The 17133-nt window shown below is 39.9% G+C and overlaps 2 protein-coding genes across 7 annotated transcripts in view; one reads left to right on the top strand and one right to left on the bottom strand.

Annotated features, from left to right (window-relative positions):
* Positions 1 to 9658, bottom strand: part of LOC135255600 (transcription factor SOX-6-like) — a 200877-nt gene extending 191219 nt beyond the window's left edge. For 4 of the 6 annotated variants that reach the window (XM_064336984.1, XM_064336994.1, XM_064336998.1 and 1 more), the window contains exons 1-2: positions 9517 to 9648; positions 8571 to 8670 (exon numbers count right to left, since the gene is read on the bottom strand). The gene's annotated coding sequence lies outside the window, so the exon portion shown is untranslated. Of the gene's footprint in view, positions 1 to 31; positions 51 to 8570; positions 8671 to 9506 lie in introns of those variants that run through there. The other 2 variants (XM_064336985.1, XM_064337007.1) reach the window with 2 other exon arrangements.
* Positions 9659 to 9726: 68 nt separating this feature from the next.
* c5h11orf58 (chromosome 5 C11orf58 homolog) lies at positions 9727 to 14354 on the top strand. The gene is made up of 5 exons (XM_064337015.1): positions 9727 to 9862; positions 10556 to 10639; positions 11213 to 11273; positions 11975 to 12084; positions 12720 to 14354. The coding sequence occupies exons 1-5, from the start codon at positions 9806 to 9808 to the stop codon at positions 12948 to 12950; spliced, it is 543 nt and encodes a 180-aa protein (XP_064193085.1). The 5' UTR covers positions 9727 to 9805; the 3' UTR covers positions 12951 to 14354.
* The last annotated feature ends 2779 nt before the right edge of the window (positions 14355 to 17133 follow it).

The following is a 17133-nucleotide window of genomic DNA, read 5'->3' as shown; positions in this document are numbered from 1 at the left end:
TCTCTGCTGATAATAGAATGTTCGTACTTACAATGGAAGGGCAAGCTGCGGTAGGAAAAGCTGTTAGTGAACAGAAGAGTCACACAGGGCTGAGGGGAGAGGGAGAGGATGGAGAGAGGGAGAGGGGAGGGAGAGAGAGAGAGAGAGAGAGAGAGAAGGGCGGCAGAGAACGAGAAGAGGATGGAGGGAGGGAGTACCAAAACAGATACCCTTACAGAACATCTCATCACATCTGCCTGGCTCTTGTCTCTCTTTCATTTTTACATTCCCTTTGTTCCTGAGAAACTCATATCCTTACGTCACATCTTCATCCCTATATTCTGTCTACACCAAAGAGAAGATGAATAATTCAAATAGAGCATTGCCTTCAAGGCAATAAACCTTTTGCACTTAAAAAGTTTCCCTAAAACGTTATATAAAATTCCTGGAGTTGTTAGAAGTTGCGGCGGGGTGAGCAGAGAGAGCTCCAATGAACCTCTACAAAAATGAAAAAATGCAAGTTGTTTATTCTTTTACAGTCACTAGTAATTGAAGGGGTTGTCAGTGCTATAAATTCACCTATATTCATTCTGGGATTGACACAACGACATCTCCATAAGGATCACTTATTCCTCCACTTTCCGCCTGAACATAAGCTCTTATAAAGGGACTATTGTGGATTTTTCAACAGTACTCCCTTTAGTGTACAATGACACATCATTTACCATAAACCTACTGCGCTGTAAGCAATCAATTCGACATGATTTAAAAGAAAAATAAAGTCTGAAGTAATTTTGGAAAACACTGCTCTTTCTAAGGTAAGTTTCTACATTAATTAAATTACCTGTTGTACTACAATTTAAACAGATTGTATACACTCGGGTGATGCATAGTGAAACCTCAATTGTAAAATTCAATATTTACATAATAATTGGCGAATAACAGCTTAATTTCGGTTGAATATATAACCACATGGACGAATCGTGCTGTGTATGTGTAACCTATTACAAAGAACCTAACCTGAGAGGATATGCATATCAGCTAAACTCTCATTCAAAAAACATGCAATTAAAGGTTTAAACTTTATGGCAAAACTTATGTAAACAATGACTTTACACAGAACATCGTATATTTTCCTACTTTACAAGAGAAGCCCATATTTGGCCAAACAAATTCCTTGCTTTAGTTTCCAAATGTGCTCAGGTGCAGTATCGATAAAAGGTATACTTTATCTTAATACGTGCCTCATACGCCACCCATCGATGAACTTTAGAATTGCCTTCAAATGTGTATATTTCTTAAATCTTAAGTGTTGGTGCGGTAGCTGTGTACCATGGAATTTACGTCAAATTATTTCAGAGTAGACATTTTAAATGGATTACCACATGCTCGTCACAAAATAAAATGTATTCTACGTTCATGCAGCTCATCGTACAGTATAGAAAGTTGTTCAAAAGTAAATACTAGCAGGACAATAAAGAATACGAATAGACAAAACAGTCATAAACTAAAAATAATACAGCGAATCGGTTAGGAAATCATGTAAAAAATTGTATAAAATTACATTAAATTTCATTTCAGTCCTCGACTTCACACAGGTTCATATCCAATCACAATCGTTATAGACGGAAAATATACAGGCTTCTTTAACACGTGTGAGAATGCGTGGGTATCCCTGACCATTTAACAGTATATATAATTTTTTCCACGTTTCTGAATATATTGGCATTATCATTTCGCAGGCGATACCTAATCGTGCGGAGTTCTTAAATTCGACAGTTTATTGTGGGGTTTACTGATATCTCGGACAGTGTTTGAAGATATTTAATGTTTTTTTTTTTTGTTTGTTTGTTTTTTTTAATTAATCAATATATTAAAGAGGGTGAATATGTACGCTTTAAACAACAACGCTGAAAAACATGCTCACAATAGGCGAAGATGCCAATGTATGCATATAAAACTTCTCGTTCGTCACCAAAATTAGGCAAAACAACTTCTGAAAAACTATTATGTCTGTGCAGTCACTGTTTATACAAATACCTGGTAGCCTATCTAACTATAGACACTAACAGTATAACTTAAGTATATATTAATGCGGGGCCAGACTGATTTTTTTTTATTCGATGAATGCATTTTGAGGCAAATGGTCCTTCCGTGTATTTTCATCATATATAAAATAAGTCAGGCCATAGACACACATTTAAAAATATTTTTTCTTTTAACGAAGCAATTAATTATGCCTACCGTCACATAAAACAACGTGTGCGCGTGAGCGTGTGCATGTATGTGTGCCTGGACGAGCTGCGTGCGGTATGGAGTGAAGTGTTTAAGATTAAAAGGACTTGCGCTAAGCTAGGCAACTCTATTCCTGCACGCGCTGTCATCCAGATACATTAGTTCCACATGGTCATCTTCACGCATCTGTTTTTAATATCAAACATTCTGTTAATGATTCTTCGAGAAGCAATAGCCACTGCTACAGCTATGAGAACATATATTAACAACAGAGATTTCCTGTTCTACCATTGCCTTGTCCAAATGTATCTTGTGCTCTTTATATCATATCCAGTGGTTCCATCTCTTTTCAGGCCCCTTTATTGGGTAACAGTAACAAAAAAAGGACCCAACAGGATGCGACCATTTGACAGAAAAACCACGCGAAACTCCTCAACTTTTTTATCCTATGGTCAATTTTAAAATCGAATGTCTTCAGTCTTAGTGATATGCCACCGTTATTACCCACAAGCTTTTGCTATATCAGTCGCAGGACGACGGGAAAAAGCGTGCTCCTATAAAGGTTATGGGTACGGACCGAGGCAGAACACACTCCTCTATCGATCCCAGCAACACTGCAGAGGGAGGTATTGTCATTCTGTGTCACACCGTGGCAGTTTATTAATCTCTCAATGTTTCCTTATTCAATTATGCAACTATTCACTGTCTGACACGATGGCTTCACTACAAAAAACGAGGAAACCAATTGCCTTAAATATAAAATAAATTATAGGTTCAAGTAAAGGCTACTAGAATATTGCATTCCTGATAAGGCATTTGATTTGACTTTTTCAGTGGATACAACTCAAAATTAATTACTTCAATTCACACTCAAGCAACAATTTTGTAATGATATTCCATAATTCTTGATATAAATGTTACTGTGAACTTGCAATTATCCAGACTCTCAACGTCAGACAAAGACAGAAGTGTCTCTCTTATACCATCTGTTCGGTGCTTTGAGAATAGAAGCACGCAGCCATCATATCATCAAACCCACTCATCCTACCCAGGGTAACCCAAAAACAAAACAGCATGCACCACAAGTGAAATAAACAGACCTTTCATGTACATAATGAATCAACCTAAGGAAATTTCATTTCATGAATTTACGTACCTGAGTTTGGCCAGCTTAATCAGCTATAGTCAAACCTACCTAATGAAAAGAAAAAAGATTTTAAGTGAAAAGTATGCTTTTTTTTCACCCCAGAAGCACAGAGTACAGTAAGGGGTGAGCTAAATTTCTCAAACAATTGTTCATAATAAAATTTTAAAAATCACTGATTTATTATATGTTGGCTTTAACCATTTATTATGCATCATACTGGCAGGTCGCTCTGGATAACAGTGTTTGATAAACAGCTAAATGTATGTACGGTGTTGGTAAACAGTTTGAGTTCACACTTACAGCTTGGCTGTATAATTGGTTAGCTGAGCTTAAGACTCAAAAGGTGTGGGTACAAACCTCAAGTGTAACTCTGTCATTTTACACTTAAGCCAGGTATTTAAATCCACTGCTTTGGTGGAATATCCAGTTGAGCAAATAAGCAATTGTTTTTTATCAGATGTACACATTGTAAAGCTGATTGTTTTAAGACCATAAACAAATATACATAATGTGATCTGAGGACTAAAGTAGTCATTTTGATGTCATGTTCCTGTTATAGTGCTGCATTAATGTCCGGTAATATGCATTCAAACACCCCCTATATAAATTATTGTTGATCTTTTTGAAATTTTAACAATTTCTTAATTGCATATCTTTGAGAATTTGACTTTTGAATCATTCTACCTTTGACTGCAAGTAAGTAAACAAGGAACATGTCACAAATACTGCAATCAAGATTTGTCCAATTTTTTTAACCCTCGACATATAATAAAGTTGTGGCTTAAATAACATCCCATGCACTCTAGTTAAAAATAAAAAAGATTGGTTTTATTGTGCATGATGCACTGCATACTTGCATGCACAGTTATTTGACATGCGTAATAATCTGTCACTTTTTTCATTTTTGGTCCTTCATATTGCACTCCTTCGCGGGGTGCATTCATGAACGCGTAATCCGAATCTCTCGGCGGATTCAATAGCCTTTCGCTCAACACCGCTGAAATGATCTCCCTTCTGCAAACATTTCAGTGCATTTTGTCTTCCTTAACCGCTCCGCTCTCAGCCCGCTCCAGGCTGGCTGCGCGTTCCGCAGAAAGGGCTGCGTCTGCAAGCGCGGAGAGCTGAAAGCCTCCTCAGGCCGGGGGAGCGTCGGCCTAGCCTGGGAGGGTGCAGTCACATTTGCATATCACGGGCATGCTTTGATGCGCCTCAAAATGCAAGTCTGCCCCATTAATATTTTAGGGCCAAGCGCATGGAAATCAACATTTTTGTTACATTAAATTAACATGTGTTCTCTCCTTCTCTGTGTTTAATTGGGGAACAGTACATTGTCAAAGGAAATATAGAAACAGCCGTGTGATTTGGTGTGACTACACGGGAGCCAGTAAACAGGCTATAACAGCACATTATTCAGTGTATACATTAGTCTGCCTTACGGTTACCCTACACTCTCCATTGCATGAGACCATCTTAGTGTGGAATCTTACATCACTTTTACGTGCAAGTCAGAATTATGCAGATTTTTTTTTTTTCAAAGAATATATTAATTTTTGCAGTATACCGTCAAAGCACTGATGACACCAGTGTACATGAAATAAAGGCTTATCCATAGCTGAAACAGTTTTACCTGAGGAGCGTAAAATACGCACAGAATAGACGACCCCAAAATAGACTGCCCACGACATCAATGAGAGAGAGAGAGAATGCATAAAGGATCATAACTGTATACAATAAAGGATATTAAGCTATTATATTTACCAGACTGAAGAAAGAACTCAATTAGGCTGATTTTTGTAATAGCAAAGCTTATACCAGGAATTGGTTGTTAATTGATGATTTCCTCTCCAGTTACTTTTAACACCGCTAGGAAGACTAGTAAAGCACAGAAAATGACAAACTGCCCCCCATTAAGTGGCAGGAAACAGAGGAGGTTACTTTTTAAACTGCCAGTGGGAAAAAACAGTTCATTATGACATTTTGTCACTTTTAAGACTCCGGGGCATTTTAATTAGGCTACATGTAATTGCCCCTGTGTGCTCACAGATGCATGTGTGCAGTGCATTTCATCTTAAAAAAGAAATTTTGATTGGACACAACTCCAGACATATTACGCAAAAAAAAAAAAACTACAAATGTAATAAATAAAGAAATACCGGCAAAAAGGCCTAGTCACTTGAGCGGGTTGCTTATAATTAAAAGTCTCAAAATAACTTTTCCACATCTTGTTTCCTTAACTGTAACATGGTAAACTTTACTGAAAATCCTACAGTCAGAAATAGTGCCTAACTGGATCCTTAAATCAAACAAATACATGATAAAGATGTCTTGCTCTTGAAAAGAAGCAGGTCACAGTGGGAGATATTTATAAAACGCAGTGATAGATTGGTGTCAGAATGTAGGACCACTGATGAGTGGTCATTCTAACTGAGCTCATTCTAATTTAGCCTCGCATCAAAAGGAAAGTGTTCCTCATGAAATGCCCTTTCCTTATATCCCGGCTGAAATACTGAAACAACTGCTCCTTGATCTGTGTTCTTAATGAAGGGCCTTCAACAGCACACGACATACAATTGTAAAGAAAGTCTGCAATACGAAGTGTACACAGATATGGAATGTAGGGAGAGGTGTTGGTTTGTACACCGATACATAAATGAACCTTTCTGCTTTCAGATGTGATCAAATGAAAACGGTGTACTTCATATGGCCACTATTTCTCACACAACAAATAACAAGTGCCAGTGTGAGACTCCACTGCTATGAATTTATACAGAACACGGAAAGAATCCTGAACACACAAAACACAGGAAAATTCAGAAACCATCAAACACACACGCACGCACGTACGCACACACACACACACACACAAAGGTCTTAGTTAATTTTCCTGGCAGGTATAATTGCATTCCATTTTCCTTATATGATTTATTACTGTGAATGCTGTGTGAGCATTCCATTGCCACCTTGAAATCTCAGAGCACAAAAACTCCTTTATGTGGCAAATACAAGTCTAGTGAAATACTACCGTTAAAATGCCCTGCTATTTTGGGGTTCCCGAAAGATAAATATTTAATATTTGAATAGTGAATTAAATGTAGAATGCTTTAAACTTGACTGTTATTACTGTGTGTACAGAAAATGCAACACTTGTGCAACGTGACTGTTACTTTAGGACAGAACTAAAATTTCATTAAATCTAAAATGTGTTTATCTGACAGTGATCAGAGAAATATATAACCACTAAAAGTGGATGCAGTTATATTAATATGAATCTATATAATGTGTTTGGTGCGTACTGTTACATGAACTCACCATTCGCACATACAATTACACGGTCTATGTAACCTTACGTAGATTGTAGAATAGACTATATGAAATATGAAAAGAGCAATGTACATAAAACTGGCCTTTGCGGATAAAAAACATCTCAAAAGTGTTGCTTAAAGGGAAAACAAGGCAGGCAGATAATGTTAAAATTTCTCAATCTGCAAAAATATTCCACTCGGCTATAATTGAAAGGTTCTTGTTCTCTGTCTCTCTCTTTCTCTACTAACACTCTACTCACAAATACAATCACTCTTTCTTTCCCACTATCTCTCTCTCTCACACACACACACACACACACACTAACCTGCTCAAAGGTTTCTGTACCAAATGCAACAACTGTCATTTTTTAAAGAAAAGATGTTAGGTAATTTACTGAATCACCATTTTCATGCATGTTAATTAACCTACTCCCATCTAGACTTGTAAAGTGGGACATTGTGCTCCCATTAGTTGACCTAAATTTCATACTTGTTCCTCTGAATTTCATCAACATTTAGTCTAGATCTAATAACTTGCTTTAAGTTAACAGGGAAAGTCTAATTAACTCTTAATAAGAGAAATTAAATGAATGCTATTCCGAAACCACATAATGATCAAAACCTTCAATATCTCCAGACTTTCATTCTGAGTTAATTATGGAAATGTATTTGTTGATTAATTTAAATGTAATTTACATAAACACTAATGAACCAAAGAGATAGTTGTATTTACAACATTGCACTCTGGGGTGATATGTTGATATTTTTCCCCAATCTCTCCCCCATCCTCACTCCAAGAGATTACATTCTCACAAAGTGTTACACTACCAAAACTAGAAAAGCCAAAGTATATAATGTAACATAACTATGACTGAATTATGAATATATCAATATCCAAATATCATCAGTAAGATGTCATTTATATCTGCCATACATTTTTTAATAAAGTATTTCCTAAAAAGGCAAAGCGGTTTGCCGTCTGCTATACCACAACAGTAGCTTTCATTGGCCAGTTAAAATTAACTTAATCTCAACATTCACACTCAGAGACTAATGATGATAAATTTATGGTGTTTTTATAATACGAATAACCACAAATAATCATTTTTGCCAAGCAATTCATACATGGATTCTCCGACCTCCAGCCAGACACTAGACGGGTCTTTTCCCAGACTCCCATCTTGTATTTCACACTGCATAAAGAGGCTATAAATAGATGTTATTGAAACCCACAGAAAGAGAAGGAACAAAGAGCAGACTTATAATCTGAGGTGTACGTAGGACACCATCCCCCCATAGATCGACGCACACACTCCCGTGCCACCAGCCTTGGAACCTGGAACTTTGGAACCACCAAACAGCAGGTCTATTCAGTGCCAACCCATCTCTGCTCAGGCTGTCCGTCCTGTTGCCACGAAGGCGTGTTGAGGGACACGTGGGGGAGCACACATCATTGCACAATCCAGATGTCCAGCTGAATCAAGACACAGCACTACTCCCGAGCTAGTAACTTGTGACTGGAGATGGAAGACAGAGCCGCTCAAGCGAAAACAGGCAGCATGTCCATTTCCACACCCGGCTCCTCAGTGTCTTTATGGAACCAATGGCATTCGCGCGTGTAGATTTCTCTTTCTGTTTTTCAACAGATGTTTCCTTTTTTCCATTGCAGCATTTTCTGTTGATCAGTACAATAGCCTGGTCACAGCCTAATTGCACGTATGTGCCTAAATGGACTGGTGGTATAATGTGTGATTCAAAAGCACATAGTGGACATGGAAGTTGAAAGAATCACAAACCTGCACAAAAAACCTATCATCAGCCACGGAATGTGGGGTCAGCTTTTACATTATTAAAAGGTGAACATCTTGTGTTGTTTAAATATTGCAGTAAATGAAACAGATAAGCACCTCTGGATGTCAAAGTCATCCTTGGTCCCAAGTAGAAGGAATGTGCTGGAAGGCTCCCATCATGCTGTATTGTGATACTTCTCCCACAGGTAGGTATCGTCTGAAAGTTTGACAAGAACAGGTTATCACTGTTTAGTAGCTCATTAGACAGCAGCCTGTTGAAACTGATACCAGGTGTAGTAGCCTCTAGGCTTAATTATCCTTTCTCCAGTTAACAAGGTACAGTGACATTAATTTCCCCAAGGGTGCGATGTGAACCCCTGCCTGATTGGTTTAGAGATACTACTATTATGAGGTGTGTCTGTATTTTTATACAGTCTAGGTTCCAGGTTTTGTGGTTTGTTGCTTTGCATGCAAAATCTTCATGTAGCTAGCAAGTGGAGCGGGCACCGCAAGGACCATTGTCTAGAAACCGGACTAGAAGATGCCTGTAACTGGGGACACAGTGGACCATCCTGGAACAGCGGATTTAGAAGACGCCGGACAATAAATAGTTCATCTGCACGGTGTCCGTCGTTCTGTTATTATACCATTCAGATAACTCTGCTTTCGACATTTCCCGCAGCGTGTCTGCTACATCACCAGCTGTTTAGTTACTTCAGTTTAGCTCTAGCAAATTAATTTGGGAGAAAGAGCACAGGTTGTGGGTAGGACAGTGATGCAGTGGATAGAGCCGTTTTAGCAAGAAAGCTCGCGGTTCAAATCGCTCAGGGGCCTTTCTGTGAGGAGTTTGCATGTTCTCTCCGCGTGGGTACTCTAGTTTCCACAGTCCAAAGATATGCAGTTCAGCCGAATTTCCTTGGAGAGCCTAAATTGAACAGGTAATCTGTTCAGGCTGGAATTTCCACCAGATATAACTCATGCTGCTGGAAAAATTACTTCTCTAAAAAAGTACTTCTCTAAAGGTATTATTAGTCTGTTTGGGCTGACACGCACTTTTGGTTACCTTGAATTGTGACAGGACGCCGAGGCAAAAAAGAATGTAGAGCTGCTGATACCCGGCAACACGAACATACATTTTAAAGTTGTCCAGCGTCGGGCTAGTTTTCACTTTGGCGCTTAGCTCTTTCAAAAAAGCTACTGGGAAATGATGCCTGGGAAATGGCGTTCTTTTGTACTACATATCCCACAGTGCAATATTCTGGGGTCTTTACAAATCAAGCTCGGTGAACAAACAAACTCCTGGAAAAATTAGCCAGCTTGTTGAGGAAAATAGCACCAACCGTGACATTAAAATGAGTTCCGCTGAGGACCGACAGCATGGAACAAAAAGACCAGCGTCTCCAAATGAAGTACTCTTTTTATTTCATTTAACAAAATGATAGCGGTTTATCGTGCAGCAGCCAAGGCCACAGTTGCCATTTTCTTTGTCAAAGATTAAATTGGCTAAGTTAGCTAACGTTAGCTACCAATAAGAACTGATTTTACATAAATATAGAGAGCTAGCAGGTTTTACTGTATTTATTCCATGTTGTCATTTATGGCTTTATGTCTGATGTGATTGTGGGTCGCATTTCACTGGACGACCACTGACTGGAGTGCTTCTGTAACAAACGATTGAAAGCTATTACGTGAGGCTGACTAGCTAGCTAGCTAACGTTAGCTAGTGAACGTTCCCTTTTCGTTGCAACTTCTCAAGCACGGGCCAGTTGATACTATGACCAGTAACTAGGGCTAGCAGAGAAAACTGGATACTTTGGTTATTGATAGCTATTACATTATGTTTGTTCGTTGCATTATTGCTATCTGCAGAGCATTTCATTGAGGACTGAGTAGCTATTAGCTACAAACTGATTGCAAGAATACTATCTTGTTTGACGTGGCAGTTTAGCCTACATTAATTCTATTCAAGTTATTTAGCAACCACCAGATCGTCTACTGGTTAACTAGCGATGTACTCTTAACTAACTGTAACGTTACTCTATGAAAAGGAACATGTGCTGAAGCTACACCATAAGCGCAACGCTTTACTGTATCCTCTGTAGCAAGGAGCCAACACCTGGGAGGATGCAGATTTGGGCAACGACGAGAGAAAACAAAAGTTTCTACGGCTGATGGGCGCAGCAAAGGTGGGACGTTTGGGATATTTAAATCTCTGTTCCCTGTCGCATACACTGTTTCAGATTCTAGCTTCGATGTGTAATGGACTAAGCCAAACTGAGCACTTTAGGTGTGCGCTAACGCATGCGCAAAGCGAATTGTGAGCCTTTGCCAGTTCCGCTCATCAATGTTTCATTTTATTTTAGTAGACACGGCAAGAGAAACTGCTTTCTCGGTGTTCTCGCAAGCCTTGAGACTATAGTGCTTTAATTTTACATGAAAGGTGTTGCTGAGAGGCTCTTCAAGTTAAATAAATTGTTAGATCTAACAATAAGCCCAAGGAAATGTAGCTTCATTTATGCATACAAAAGCCCAAACCACTGTAGATATTGTAAATACCCACCGTTTATAGAACATAAGGCGTGCTAATTATTGTTCCCTTAAACAGCATTTTCCAGTCATGTATACTTAATCATGCATGTGTGAAACAACTTGTGAGGGCTGATTAACAAAGAGCCGTGCAATAATCGCACGCGTCAGGCTTTTCTAAGCCATCGCAACGCAAGTCACAGTGTTTGCATATTAATTTATTCTTACACTAGAAGGAGCATACGGGACGCCTCGTGATCGGCGATCACAAGTCAACTTCGCACTTCCGATCAGGTAAAAAAAAAAAAAAAAGAAAACTTCTCCCTACTGCATTTGAAATGTTGCCCATGGTACTGCGCACTCATCTGTTCACATGGGGGAATATTTCCTGAGAGTAGATTTTTTTCATGAAGCAAACACTTGTCTTATTAAAGAGTTTGTGTGTCTTAGTGTTTTGTCCATCGACCTTGGTTCCTTGAAAAAAGGGGAACAGAACTAGCTTAAGGGTGTATGAATACGGTGTGATTAGTTCCATTCAATGGGGACTTTGGTGTTTAGCTCATTAAACCAATCATATCCCCTGCCATGGTGTGCAGAAGGAAACTGATTTCACTGTTGCAGTTGATTTTTCCACCAGAAGAATGTGTCACTTTCTGCGCTGTGCAGTGACGCTGGGGTGATGTGGTGGTTTGGGTTGGATCACCAAGAGATCATACAGAGAGTAGTTAATGTGTGGAATAGCCTGCCAGTTCAGGTAGTAGAGGCAGAAACTCTGGGGATTTTCAAGACCAGGATTGATACGGTGTTAGATGCTATCTAGTCTGTAGGATATCCGAGCACTAGGTACAATTTAGTCAGGAAAATGGCAAGCATTGTTGGGATGAATGGCCTGTTCTGATCATTATGTTATGTTGTGTCATGTTATGTTATCTCTCTGTGTGCCCTTTGTTGAAAACTTGTCAGACAGTTGTGCTCATTTTTGATTGGTCCACCAGGAGCAGAGGATAAGAAGATCAACACAGAGCTGGAGCACCAGTATCAGCAGGGCATGGAGGACAAGCTTTCTGGCAGAAACAGGAGGCACTGTGGTCTGGGCTTCACTGAGGTGAGTGTGAGCTGAACTGCGTTCACCTTGTCACCATGTCACCCCAAGGGCTGACACAGTCACATGACTTAGAGCACCTATGGTGGGGGATCACTTGCGGATGGGCACATTGTAGTAAACTATTAATTATTAATTAAGGTGGTTTACATTATACGTTTACATTTTGGCACTAAGCAAATGCTCTTATCCAGAGTAAGTTAGACCAATTATCTTTGCACACAATCCATTTATACAGCTGGATATTTTACTGAAGCAATTCCGGTTGAGTGCCTTGCTTGGGGGTTCATTGGCGGTGCCCCAGTTGGGAATTGCACCCACAAGTGCCGAGTTCCCTAAGCATTGTACTGTGTTGCCACCCCAGAATTGTCAGGCTTCAGCCTAGCAGGAAAGGTGCAGGCTGTAATCAGTTTGTAGCATACACAGTCTGAGGAATGGTTTGGAAAGGCTGCCTCCATAGTATCTAATCCTGACTGTGACTGAGGGTGTGAGGGGCAATGAGGTGCATAATTACCCAGTTCTGGAACCCCCTGTGGTAACAGTCACTGACGTGCCCTGTTTTGGGTTTAGAGTCCTACCCCAGGCACTCGGTGTGGTTAGTCCTCACTCTCTCTCTCTGTCTCCGGCCCCCTGCACAGCCTGACCTGCCGGAAGAGAGCAACAGCACGGCCCAGCCAGGGAAAGAGGACAGCCCCGAGTCGGGCGGTGCCGCAGACGAGCCGGAGCCGGAGCCGGAAGAGGAGACGCCGGCACAGCCCGGCGAGCCCGGCGAGCTCGGCGAGCAGGACACGGCCGCAGCCGACTGCACGGATAACGGGAAGGAAGAGAAGAGGCACAGCTTCAAGGTGGCGTTCGTCAAGTCGTCCTGAAGCGCAGCCGGGACTTTGCGCCGCGATGCTCGGTTGTGCACGTTTGTGTTTTCAGGGCGCGGTCTCCACCCCAGACAATTCGCTGTCACCTCTCCTTCATTTCCAGTGAAAATTTGTACTTCATGTCATTGTCCAATAAGAAGTAAAAACCCGATGAACTGTTAAGCAAAGAAAGTCGATTAGTTCAGTTTGCAATGTTATTCAAAGTCGGTCTCAACTAGGGAAATGGGGGGGGTGAATGTGCTTTTATATATGTATATGTGTGTGTTGTTTTTTTTAAAGCCGTTTTCAGGAGGAAGCGAAGAACGCTTTGTAAAGGATTAATGCGCATGCCGTCTATTACACAACAGGCCAAGGATTAGCATAATAGGCATTTTACATTCTCTTTGAAGTTCAGAGAAGAGCATAACAAATGTGTATGAACCATCATCTGAACATAAATAAATGGAAACGCCAAAATCCTCAGCGGACGTTCTACAGTGGATATATAAAGGAGAAGGGGGGAGAAAACCCTCTTTTTTGTGTCAAATCAGCATAAGAGCGGATGTGATTTTTTTCCCCCCCAGCTTTTTCCCACCAGGCACATTGGCACATAGGGGCCTGCCTTCCCCCCTCTCTCTCTCCCCAGCCTGATACAGAGAGCCGTGGCAGCTTTAGCTGCGGAGCGCGGGGACGTGTGCATGCTTCCAACAGGTGTTTGTTTTTTTTAGTTGTGTTTTTTTTTTTTTATTCAAAGATGCTTGAGACTTGAATGCATAATCACTTCCAATTAAAGTTTAAGATCTCACATGGGGATGAAATGCAGGGGCCTACTTTTCACTGAAGGCAAAGAAAATTGTGGTTAACAGTCTCAAGGATTTTTATTTGTTTGTTTTCCTGTATAAAGTCCGTGGTGGTAGCTGTGTGTCGAAGGGGTGCACTCTGCCAGGGAAATTTACCCTAGAACAGAAGTGTTCTACTTTGGTTGCATTCTCAGAGAATAATTAGGCTATCGGTCTTCGTTTTGTGGTTTGGCCTCATGAGCAATATAACCTACTCAACGATCTGTCAGACAATGACATTGCACTAAGTACCTTTTAAAACGCAGCACGTGTGGGAGACACTGCTGTGGTTTTTTGCTGTTTAAAAGAAAAATTGCTTCATATTTATGATTTCTGTTGCATAAACGGAAAACATTTCTCCAGGCCTTCAGAACATAAACTGAGAAAAGGAATTAAAAATGCCCTTTTAAATCATAAAAAAAAACTCTTTGAACTATAGAAACATCTCAAGTTTTTTTTTTCTCTACTACCTTTTCGTATTGAAAGTTCACCTCTGTCTGAGTCTGCCAAAGTTAGAACCCCTTTTCAAATAATGGAATGAAATGTAGAGGTCAAAGCAATCAATAAAAATGTTCAAAGAGAATCCTTGGGACTGTGATGACAGAACATTTTGTTCTTTTCCTTTGTACTTGGTTACTATGACAAAAAGGTTATGTTGCTACACAGAGGGGGAAAAAGTGAGTTTTTAAAAATGTGAATGTCGTGTTATTGTGACTCCGCCAGACACTGGACAAGCACAGCATGTAAAACAGAACACTTACAGTGTTATAAAAAACCTGGTGTTACCTGAATTCCAGAACCCTTTCAGTTCCAATGCCTGCAAATAAAACACTAGGCCCAACCCAACACCGAACGCAGGTTCCACGAGGAGTCGGGTTCCGATGAATACTTTTTCTGTTTCTTTTTTGATTTGTTTCCCTGCTGTTTTCAGTTCTTACTGAAATGTAAATGGCTGTGCCATTTTGTCCTCATAGGCACAGTTCACACATGCCTATTTCCTTTTCTCTGAGAGACTGGCACTGCAAACAGCTTGAGATCTACTCAGATGTGAAATCCCTTTCTCTGTACTGTACTGACACAAATAACTGAAAGTGGTTTTCATGCATTGAAATAAAATGAATGCAAAAAATGAACAATCGAAAAAACAAGGAAGTAAAAATACTTTCAGAATCTGTAATACTCCCATTCAGACCGACAGACCAATGAGGCACATCCTCAAATAAAGCTCTGACTCCGCCATTCAGGGTAAGACAGCTAAATATAATAAACTATGCAGGCATGTAGCTATTTTGAAATCTAAACAGATTATATTCTTTTATACCAGCACATTTGCTCAGAGAATTAAGTTTTTCCCCAAAAAGATAAGTCACAGAACTCTCAAAAGAACTCTGTAGAGATGATTTAAAAAATCAGTATATAATTGCCAAAAATAAAGAAATATATCACTTCCCACCATTGGGCGAATAATTAAATAATTGTCTAAGACCACCAGAACACTGGTAAACCTTCCTAGTAGAGGACAAAAGTGCACCCTGCCCCCCACACACATCGATGGTTTGGAAGTTAAAGACAAATTCATAGGCCACAGAAGGAGATCTTCACACTGGGAAAAGTTGCCAAATCTATCAGATGCTGCCCCAGGCCAATAGACTTTTTAGAACAGTGTCCAGAAAAGAAAATTCTCTTAAGAACAATCAAGAAATTATGGTCAGATAAGACCAAAATTGAGGTTTTTGGCCATGGAGAACCACTGGTGGGTTTGGCACTGAAAGGAGGACACTTAGGCTGAAAATAACGTCATATCTATGGCAGAATGTGGTTGATCTTTGATGTAATGTGGTTGTTTTGCATATGATGGTCCTGAGGTTCAGGTTAAGGTCAATGGAATCATACACTTTGGCAAGTACCGGGACATTTTGGCCCCAAACCTGGTTCCCTCTGCCAGGAAGGTCAAACTTGGCAGCAACTGGATCTTTCAGACAATCAGACAGCGATTCCCAAGCAAGCCTCAAAATCAACCAAGAAATGGTTTAACTCACCACAAAATTATTGATTTGGAATAGCCATCTCAATCTCCAGATTTGAACCCAATAGAAATTTATTTGTGGTTTGAATTTAAGAGGGTATTCTACAAGTGCAGACCAAATAATCTGAAGGACTCTGTATATATGATTCTGTATGTATAGTAGGAATGGTCACGTCCCCACAATATGTTCACCTCATAAAACACTAGAAGATAACTCACTGTTCGTGTGAAGAGAGCATGAACAGTGTACTAAAACAAGGGGTGTTAATATTTATGACAATGTATAATTTGAAAAGTGTCATTTTGGAATCATTAAAGTTGAATATTTTCCAGATGTGATACAAGTTTTTTTTTTTTTTTTGGTTCTGTACTTCAGGAGATTTGAAATGATACAATGAATATGAGGTTAAACTGAAAACTCAGCTTTAATTCAAGGGCATTTACATGAATGTCCAGTGTTCCATGTTGTTGTTACAGCCCTTAAACATGGCCCCCCATTTTAGGACACACAAAGTAATTGAACATATTTACAACCATATAGGCATCATATAGTACTTGGTCGCCTATCCTTCGCATTTGATGATTGCCGGAAGTCACCGACCCATAGTCATCACCAGACGCTGGGCACTGTATCTTCACTGGTGATGCTTTGTCAGGCCTGTACTGCAGCCATCTTCAGCTCCTGTTTGTTTAGGGGGATTTTTGCTCTCAGTCTTGCCTTCAGCAAGTAGCACGCATATTCAGTTGAATTCAGGTCAGACGGATAGACTTGGCCAGTCAAGAACATTCCGTTTTTTGGCCCTGAAAAACTCCTTGCTTGCTTTATCAGTGTGTTATTAGGGTCATTGTCCTGCTGGAAGTTGAAGCGCCGTTCAATGAGTTTTGCAGCATTTCTTTGGATCGGAGTAGATGTTTCTGTAGATGGCAACTGTGGTCGGTCTGGCTTTCCACTTAACGCGTTGCCTCCCTATATTTAACTTAACTACATTTACATTTAGAATGTAAAGTTCTAAATGTAAATGTAGTTAATGCATTGAGATGTAGGCTATAAAAAAAGAAACGCATGACAAAAAAAAAGTTACAATTTAAATATTTATTGAAGAGTTACATATTGTAAGTTCCAGATTTGGGGGGGTGGGGTGGGGGGATATAGCCTATACTGAAGGATTTACAAGGATTTGTAAGGAGATCATTCCACAGGAGTAGTGGTATTTGGAATTGTAATATCTCTTGAAATGCATTTCATATTTGTGCAGTGGGTAGCACTGCTGCCTCACAGCAAGAAGGTCTATGGTTCAAATCCTGGCCGAGTTTGCATGTTCTCCCCATGTCTGCA

This window comes from Anguilla rostrata, chromosome 5 (genome assembly GCF_018555375.3).
Source record: "Anguilla rostrata isolate EN2019 chromosome 5, ASM1855537v3, whole genome shotgun sequence".
Lineage (NCBI taxonomy): Eukaryota > Metazoa > Chordata > Actinopteri > Anguilliformes > Anguillidae > Anguilla > Anguilla rostrata.
The sequence above is the reverse complement of the archived record's forward strand: the minus strand, read 5'-3'. Positions and strand labels throughout refer to the sequence as shown.

Coding starts and splice junctions, on each gene's coding strand:
- c5h11orf58 (XM_064337015.1), top strand. CDS start 9,806: ATGAGTTCCGCTGAGGACCGACAGCATGGAACAAAAAGACCAGCGTCT. Junction 9,863..10,555: donor GACCAGCGTCTCCAAATGAA/GTACTCTTTTTA, acceptor TATCCTCTGTAG/CAAGGAGCCAACACCTGGGA. Junction 10,640..11,212: donor GGCTGATGGGCGCAGCAAAG/GTGGGACGTTTG, acceptor TTCTTACACTAG/AAGGAGCATACGGGACGCCT.